This window comes from Palaemon carinicauda, chromosome 35 (genome assembly GCF_036898095.1).
Source record: "Palaemon carinicauda isolate YSFRI2023 chromosome 35, ASM3689809v2, whole genome shotgun sequence".
NCBI classification, from domain to species: Eukaryota; Metazoa; Arthropoda; class Malacostraca; order Decapoda; family Palaemonidae; genus Palaemon; species Palaemon carinicauda.
Genome location: NC_090759.1, coordinates 53,436,926 through 53,447,118, shown reverse-complemented (window position 1 = coordinate 53,447,118; position 10,193 = coordinate 53,436,926). Strand labels below are relative to the sequence as shown.

Genomic DNA, 10,193 nt, shown 5'->3' with positions numbered 1-10,193 from the left:
TTTTACGCCATGAGAAAATAGTTCAATACAGAAATTAGTAATATTTTTTTATATATATAAATCTGTTCTAATTATGATAAAATTATTAATTAGTACTCAGTAGGAAAAGTTTGTTTTTGCAAATGCTTTATTTGAATGATCAACACCCCCACCCATAGCAGGTTGGCCCGGACATCAGCCACCTGTTTAGATACCACCACTAGAGAGTTATGGGATCCTTTTATTGGCCAGACAGTACTTATATGGATCGTTCTCTCTGGTTACGGTTCACTTTCCGTTTTGGCTACACATACACCGAATAGTCTGGCTTTTTCTTTACAGATTCTCCTGTCCTCATACACCTGACAACACTGAGATTACCAAACAATTCTTCTTCACGAAAGAGGTCACTGCACTGTAATTGTTCAATGACCCCTTTCCTCTTGGTAAGAGTAAAAGAGATTTTTTTTAGCTATTGTCAGCAGCTCTTCTATGAGAAGGAAACTCCAAAATGAAATCATAGTTCTCTAGTCTTGGGTAGTGCCATAGCCTCATTACCATGGTCTTCCACTGTCTTGGGTTTTCTTGCTTGATGGTGCACTCGGGCACTGTGTTCTGTCTTGTTTCTCTTCCTCTTGTTTTCTTAAATTTTTTATAGTTTATATAAGAGATATTTATTTTAATGTCGTTACTCTTCTCAAAAAAAATTATTTCTCCTTGTTTCCGTTATTCACTGGGCTATTTTCCCTTTTGGAGCCCCTGGGCTTATAGCATCCTAATTTTCCAACTAGAATTGTAGTTTAGCGGGTAATAATATATATATATATATATATATATATATATATATATACATACATATATATATGTATATATATATATATATATATATATATATATATATATATATATATATATATATATATATAATGTGTGTGTGTATGTGTGTGTACAGTATGTGTCTATGTAAATCACTTTCATGAATGAGTGATAATTCCAGAGAAACGTCCATAATATCCCTCTCCATTTACTTAATAACGTTTGTTACACATTACACACACACTCCCCTATAATGCACATCAGCATCTTATCGACCATCATACACAGTTATATATTGCATGCAGTTTCTCAACTGGATTTCATCTTATCGTATCAGAAAGCGCCTGTATAGAGATATATGGTCAACTTGGTGTTCTTTTTTACTTATAATAGCAAATTTCACAGTTTTATCGTATTAAAATTATAAAATGAATAACTATATCATGTACTTGATTAACGTAGATGATTCAAATATTTAAATGTTGCATTTTTTTTTTTTTTTTTTTTTTTTTTTTTTTTGCATTTACCCTTGTGAGACGACTATCATACACCTCTCTCTTACTATCCCTCTTTTTACGCACCTGATCGCATTATCGTTTACTTCTTTGAAAGTTATGAATTACGAATCTTTTCATTTTCCATCCTCCCCACTTGAACAACACATTTCCAATTACTAATAAATCTTCAAATATTAAACGCTTAACTTCAATGCACCAATCCTTTCTTATCTCATAGGTGCGCACACATATCTATCTCATATTCGTCATCTTTCCTTCCTCCATCTCTGAAAACATTGGCCAGATTTGAAAACATGAAAAGCCTTCTCTGAGGATCACATTTACTACAGAAATATTGCTCATAATTTATCGATATTTCATCATACAAACTTCTAATGACTTTCAACACATTATAGCTTATGTATCATAGATTATAAATGCCCCTCAAGACGCAAGGAAAACTTCTACTGATCAACTGCTTAACAACAAATACTTTTGGTAGGTTGCTGGATACGTCTGTAGAAGTAAGCAATATATATATATATATATATATATATATATATATATATATACATATATATATATATATACATACATATTTATATATGTATATATACATATGCATGTATATATACATTAGTAAATATGTGTGTGCTCATGCTTCCATGTGTGTGCCAATTAGCTAAGAATTATGTGGAAAATATCTAGTCATAATTACTTAGTGTTTAAGACTACAAATTTAACCTTTTAATGGATGATGCCATTAACATGCATAAGTGTTGGCTATAGCGCATTGTTTGTATTAATAATAATAATAATAATAATAATAATAATGATAATAATAATAATAATAATAATAATAATAATAATAATAATAATAATAATTTATATATATATATTTTCCTTTTTATCAAGGCAGCTTTTCTAAATGTCAGGCGCATTGGACTGCAAATATGTCTATTTACTGATTACTCTTCTTCTAACACAATGATATAAAAAGGCTAAAATTTCTTTTATGGCAACTCAGAGAAGTTAGAAAACCAAACTCTCTCTCTCTCTCTCTCTCTCTCTCTCTCTCTCTCTCTCTCTCTCACACACATGTAAAACCTTTGCAGAAACCGCATATTCCTTCATTGATGGATTGATTAAGGGTAATGTATATGGTGTCACAGCCACTAGGATCGTTCAAATTCCTCTACTGATGAGAATGTAATACAATTTCAATTTCTCTCTCTCTCTCTCTCTCTCTCTCTCTCTCTCTCTCTCTCTCTCTCTCTCTCTCTCTCTCTCTCTCTCTCTCTCTCTCACCAGGAACTTTGATAGATTCCCTTTACTAATATGCAGCAATTTCATATATGTCTTCTGAAAAGAATACTATTCTGTAAGTATTGTTATGCAACATATCACTATCACCTGCAATATTCATGAAGTAACTGATGTTTTTTTCAGTTTGTTAAACCATCTTTTGCTTCGTTTGCAGTCTCTATAGGGAACCATCCGTCATTCAAATCATATGTCCTGGCCCTGTCCATTTCTTTTTCTTTCATATCGTTAGAATATCCTCTACTTATATATATATGTATATATATATATATATATATATATATATATATATATATATATATATATATATGTAGTATATATAATATACATATATATGTGTATATATGTATATATATATATATATATATATATATATATATATACATACATACATATATATATATGTATATATATATATATATATATATATGTATATATATATATATATATATAAATATATATATATATATATATATAGTGTATATATATACATATATATATATATATATATATATATATATACAGAGAGAAAGAGAGAGAGAGAGAGAGAGAGAGAGAGAGAGAGAGAGAGAGAGAGAGAGAGGGGGGGGGATGCTGAAACCCCAATCATTACAACCTGCTTTTGTTACCCTGAAGTTGGTCGACCTGCCGTACATAATTAAGGGAACGTTATCGTCATATTTGTGTTCTTAATATATATATATATATATATATATATATATATATATATATATATATATATATATATATATATATATATATATATATATATTCTTACGATGCTGGTCTATTATGAGAGCAGATTATTTTATTCACGTATTTGATTTGTATATGTAAGAAATATATAGCCAGCACGTAAGGTGGCTCCCACTCATGTAGGATTAAGTAGGATTATGTAAATTATCTAAGACTATCATCATTCATTTAGTTATATTTTCATTCAGTTCCGTATATGTGAATTTACGTTATCTTAAAGAATTACATTTTTATTTCACGTAGTTCGATTTGACGCCCGAGACATTACGAACACCAACCCCGTCAAGTTTCTCATAAAACCACATTCCTCCAAGGATTAGCCAAATCGATTAATATCAAACACCATAGGTGTTGGACCTGATTGTGTAATTACTACTGAGCTAAGGAACCGAGGGTCATATTCCACTTGTTATATGGAATAAATCTTCTTAGGACTTCAAAAAAAAAAGAGACAGAAAAAAAAATGACATCTCCACTCTGGAAAACCTAAGTAACCTTGATATGATTAACTTGTTACTAGGTTGGCGGCCTTCAAATAATCTTTTAGCGATGGCCAAAGAAGGGTAGCGTCCAATTTTGAAAAGAATAAGAGTGGAATCAGGGGTTCCATTGGTGGGAGGTGTGAAAACTTCGTTTTAATGAGTTCAGAGATCTGGTTATGATTTGTCTGTACAGGTGACTTTTTGGGGATCAGTCAAAGTAAGCGATTCAATTTAACAGAGGTTTATTATCATTATCATAATGATGTTTAATATTAATAATAATATTGTTATTATTCGAAATGCAACACATTGAGGGAGGATATTTATATAATAATCCACAGAAAGAACCAGTAGTTGAAAAAAATTTATCATCATAATCAACAATGTTACTACTACTACTACTACTACTACTACTACTACTACTACTACTACTACTACTACTTCTAAAAATAATAATAATAATAATAATAATAATAATAATAATAATAATAATAATAATAATAATAATAAAGCCTAACGCAAGTATGAAGAATATAGAAATAAAGCAATGTGATTAAAGATATAGCTAAAACTTGAAATCAAAAACTAAAGAGAAATTGATAATCAAACCTTAAAAATTATACGAATAATATCCATAAAACTTACTATCAGTACTAAAAGTAATATTATAGCTAATAATGGCATTAGTAAAACTTTATTTACATAAAAAAGAGGAATTTCTGGACATCTGTAGACATTAAGGTATTATAGGTAGGTATATACTCGATTCTATATATATATATATATATATATATATATATATATATATATATATACATATATATATATATATATATATATATATATATATATATATATATATGTATATATATATATATATATATATATATATATATATATATATATATATATATATATATATATATATATAGCCTTACACCTCATGGAGATGGGTTTGGTAGTGTCTTTGATTTTGATTCAAAATTATTCATAATTTGTTAATGCTATGTTATACGGATGAAGTACAACTAGCTCTAAATATGTATGATTTATATTTAGGTAATATGATAATTAGCCAATGCCACATCTAGCTCCAAATACTATAACTTGATAATGCGAATATTATATATTCTTCCTGGCGTCTAAACCCGGTATTGATAACCAAATTCCTTAACGTAATGTCTGATATCATATCGCTGTAACTGGGTGTTGCAGCAACTATAGTAATTCTTAGCTTATCAGAATTAAAAATCCAAATGAGTATTTCGGGAAGAACCGTGATATGTTTACATATTACTTATTACATATTACAATTACATACATTTACATAATAATTCTCTTGCGTCTCTTGAAATATTATCATCTAACCGGATAGAACTTTTTAAAGAACTTTTTTATATTTAAATTCATTTATATCGCATTAAATTATCCTATGTCTCGGTTAAAATTTGAAACACATTAGAGAGAATGTAAAATATTATTGCTTTGGAAAATTATTTATTCTGTTTCCAATTCATATTTTGTTGTGCTCCTTTCATTCATCTTTTTACAAGTCCATTTGAAGGGTTCGGTGAAAACGAAAGGATCTCAGCAAAAAGCTCGAATCCCATGGCTCCTGTTTTTGGCAGGACAGGATCTGGCCCAAAGCAGGGTAAAATTCCCTCCGTTTTGCATAAATTCTGCCATGAAAAAGGGATTACGAGAGGTGGAGGGGTGGAGAGATAAGAGGGAGGAAGGGCCAGTACGATGATGGTGTGTAGGGAGGAGAGGCAGAGAAGGATGAGAAGACGAAGTAGGAGAGATAAACATTTAGAGTAAAAAGAGGGAAAAAGTTACGAAGGAGAACCAGGGAGGGGGGTGGGGGCAAGATTTTTGGGAGGAGAGGCACAGGAGGAGAAGGGGATGCTGTACGCTAATGGATAGGAGGCAGTCGACCCACCTCCTCGGAGGAGAGGCGCCAGAGGGAAACCAGTCTTGCTTGGTTACTTATTGTGTGAGACCTATATAAAGGATAGGCGTCTTTTCCTCAGACACAGATCACCTGAAACCTCAGAAGCAAACATGAAGTTCATTGTAAGTAAACAACGCTGATGTCGTAAGCTTAGAAGAATCATTAGTGCACATAGAGAGGAGCATTAATCTAATTGCCATTAAACTAGCATTAGATTACTTCGACTAGAAGTAATTATGTGTATTTTTGGGAGTTCCACAAATAGAAAAAGTTAAAATTTGTGTTATAAAACTAAGAATTTACTTAATGAATAATGTATAATAGTATCATATATTGATCCCAAATCTCTCGGTTATCAACAGTAATTACTTAAATATGATGCAGACGTATTTCATAATAATATCTAAGATAGTAATTAATTAAGTTTTAGACTATTCTACACCATAGTCGTATGGCAAAACCCAATATTGACGGTGGTGTGTATACATTCAAAAGATATCTTGCAATTTCGAACACTGAGGAATTATGCATTATATTTCAATTTCCTAGACATTCAAATACATTTTTTTTTTTTTTTTTTTTTTGCTTTTAATATATCTATTTGCGAATTTCTTCAATCTCACCCTCCCGTCATTTCCTTATGTTTCAGCTCCTTATCGCCCTCGGCCTTGTGGCCCTGGCTGCTGCTCGCCCTTCCGATGACATCGTGGACTTCGAGTTGGACGACCAAGAGCAGGAGCAGGAGGGTCAGCCGGGAAGGGCCGTGCAAGGGGAATACTCCTGGACCGCTCCTGACGGCAACGAGTATTACGTCAAGTACGAGGCTGACAGATTCGGATACAGAGTCGTCGAGGACAACGTCGTCCCCAGGGTTCCCGACGCAGACGACGAAGACGATAACTGAAGTCCTTATGTAAACGGATAAAGTCCTCATCATATATCCATCCTAAAGACTGTCTTCCTATTTCCTTTTCCGGAATTTGTGTTCATGTATCACCAAGTGAGATTCATAGAGATTTATATAAATATATAGAGATATAACAAATAACCAATGGCTTACTTTTTTTACTTATATTACCTTAATGGCGTAATGAGCTCTATAAATTTTCGTAGTAATCATATATATATATATATATATATACACACATACATATATATATATATATATATATATATATATATATGTGTGTGTGTATATATATACATACATATATATATGCATACATACATACATATATATATATATATATATATATATATATATATATATATATGTATATATATACATATATATATATATATATATATATATATGTATATATATATATATATATATATATATATATATATAGATAGATAGATGTGTATATACATATATATATATATATATATATATATATATATATATATATATATATATATATATGGAAAGTACAAATATACGGTTAATGTTCCGTTGAGCAATTATAAGGGTCATTCAACTCCAGGGTTTCACAACAAAGCGATTTGGAATGATCAGCCTTCATAACTCATTTTTAAAAGATTTTGCCAATAACTGAAAAGGCAGAATCCTCTCGAGCCATACATCCTGAGATGAAAAGGATCAATGTTATATATATATATATATATATATATATATATATATATATATATATATATATATATATATATATATATATACATATATTTATATATGATGTATATGCAATAAATTGTAACCATTGTAAATTTATGTTACCTAATAAATTTGGTTATCCATACCGGTCTAAGACGACATGAATAATAAATAATATTTGGACTTTTAAGTGATAGTATTTGTAGATAGGCGTAGCATAAACCAATATTTTGTATACATTATCATCATCATCTTATACATACTGACGCAAAGGGCCTCGGTTAGATTTAGATCTCTTTAGAACTTTTAAATCAATACTTCTCCATTCATCATCTCCTACTTCACGCTTCATAGTCCTCGGCTAGGTAGGTTTGAGTTTTCTAACTCTTCTAGTGACTTGTGGAGCCAAATTAAGTAATTGATGAACTAATCTCTCATGGGGATCGTGAAGAGCATGACCAAACCATCTCCATCTACCACTCACCATGATCTCATCCTCATATGGCTCTCTAGTCATCTCTTATAGTTTCATTTCTAATCATGTCCTGCCATTTCACTCACAATATTTTTCTGAAGTCTTTGTTCTCAAATCTACATCTGTTGGATATTGTTTCATTGTCATTCCACGACTCATGTCCATATAGTAACACCAACCTCACTAAACTGATATATAGTCTGATTTTTATATGTAATTTCAGGCGATTTAATTACCAAATTTTACTAAATCTTGCCATTGTTTGATTTGCTTTTTCGAATCTTTCATTAAATACCAATTCTAAAGACCCTGTATTATTGATCATAGTTCCTAAATATCTAAATGATTCTACCTTAATAATTTCCTCTACTTCCAATGATATTTCCTCCTCTATAGCATATAGCGTTCTCGTGAACTCTGTCTTTCATCTATCTATCTTAAGCTCAACCTCCTGTGATATTTCATGCATCCTAATAAGCAAGCATTGCAAATCCCGTGATGTTCTGCTAATATGGACAGCATCATTAGCATACTCTGGGTCAGATAATTTCCTATTACCAATCCAGTTCAATCCTTCTCCACCAGCCCCGACTGTTCTATGCGTCACAAAATTCATTAGGAGGACAAACATCATGAGTAACAATATATTCCCTTGGAATACTCCACTGTCCACATAAAATTCATTTGATAGGACTCTACTAACATTAACTTGCACTTAGTATGCCCATGAACAGAACCGATTAGATTTTCATATTTAAGAGGAACTCCATAATAACGCAGGAATCTCCATAAAATTGTCTTTTTCATAGTCCACAAATGCCATCTAAAGTGGAATTCTATTTTCCACACATTGCTGTACAGTAGTACATGTCTTAAAATGAAAATTTTGTCAGTACAACTTCAACTTTTTCTAAATCCTGCATGTTCATCTGTTAGCTTTTCATCAATCTTCCTCTCTAGTTTTTTTTTTCTAAATAAGCATACTACAGTATATATTGCATTACCTAAATATTGCATAATATTAGATCATCAATGTTTATGTTATTTACACTTGGAAATCAAGTTAGACCAAAAAAAAAAAAAAATCATTAATGCAATCAGAACTTCATCTACATGACGTGCATTAACAAACTAAATTTATAAATAATTTTGAATCAAGATCAAACCCGCTATCAGTGCCATCCTTATGAGGTTTAAAGAGTACATGGATAGCAAGAAAGAAATATTCACAAATATAGTACTGTATTAGGTAATCACAGCTAAAATATTCATGCACAATGTAGAACGTTTTCACAATGTTACGACGTTCAGTGATATTCCAGAAATAAAAACATTGAACAGTATACTGTTATATATTTTTCATGGCAATGTTTGTCTAACTGACCAATGCCCAATTACCTATAATCTTGGAAGAACATGGTTCAGAACCTTTCATTGTCAAATGTATATGAGACAATGTAAAAAAAATTAAGTTGTTAATGTCTCTGAGAAAAAAAAATCAAGGCTAACATAGCTTGAATATTTGATTAAAACATGTTTTATGAGGTGTGCTCTTTGCCATCTTATTTTTATATAAAAATATTTATGATAAACATGTATTTATATTAAGAAATAGTAGATAAATATCGGAAGGCCTGAGAGGAAAATAACTTGAGAGATGAAAATGAACCTTTAAGGTCCCTTTTCAACCTTTTATATAACAGAATCGTCTTTATCAACATGCATTACCATTATTGGGGAACTATACACAAGGGTGTTTTTTCCACTTATAATACTACATGAAGCGTCCTTACTGACAATTACAAATTCATGGAGGACGACGCAGCTCTGAGCAGATGTTGGTTAAGACAGAAAAGATGACATTTTTTCATTTCACGTAATCTATTAGTCGACACCAAGTACAAATGTAATACAATAATCAAAATAAATCATAATTAGGAAACTACTGATTTGTTATTTGTGTTCAATTAATGCCTTTAATCTGGAAAATAATTGTCGATCTTAATAAAATAAAACATATGGCACCGCTGTCTCTCACTCCCCCACACCAGCCATAACTACGCTGATGATTGTTACTTGGGTAATTTGGTAAGGAATGACACAGATTTCCTAGGAGTTCTTATCTCTAAAGGAAGTTTAAATCACATGATAAGTGAAAAGAAGTTGCTATCTATATCATTTACAATAATTCACAACGTTATCTTAAACAAATATCCATGTATAATGAGCGAACGATTGTTAAACCATTCATGAACTTCTTTTTTGTAGCCTCTACACCAACCCACATCTTATTTTGGCA

General features: G+C 30.9%; 1 protein-coding gene across 1 annotated transcript; it reads left to right on the top strand.

The window, feature by feature from the left end:
* Nucleotides 1-5,832: 5,832 nt before the first annotated feature.
* Nucleotides 5,833-6,818, top strand: LOC137627443 (cuticle protein CP575-like). The gene is made up of 2 exons (XM_068358530.1): nt 5,833-5,926; nt 6,454-6,818. Exons 1-2 carry the CDS (start codon nt 5,915-5,917, stop codon nt 6,706-6,708), a joined length of 267 nt encoding a protein of 88 aa, XP_068214631.1. The 5' UTR covers nt 5,833-5,914; the 3' UTR covers nt 6,709-6,818.
* The last annotated feature ends 3,375 nt before the right edge of the window (nt 6,819-10,193 follow it).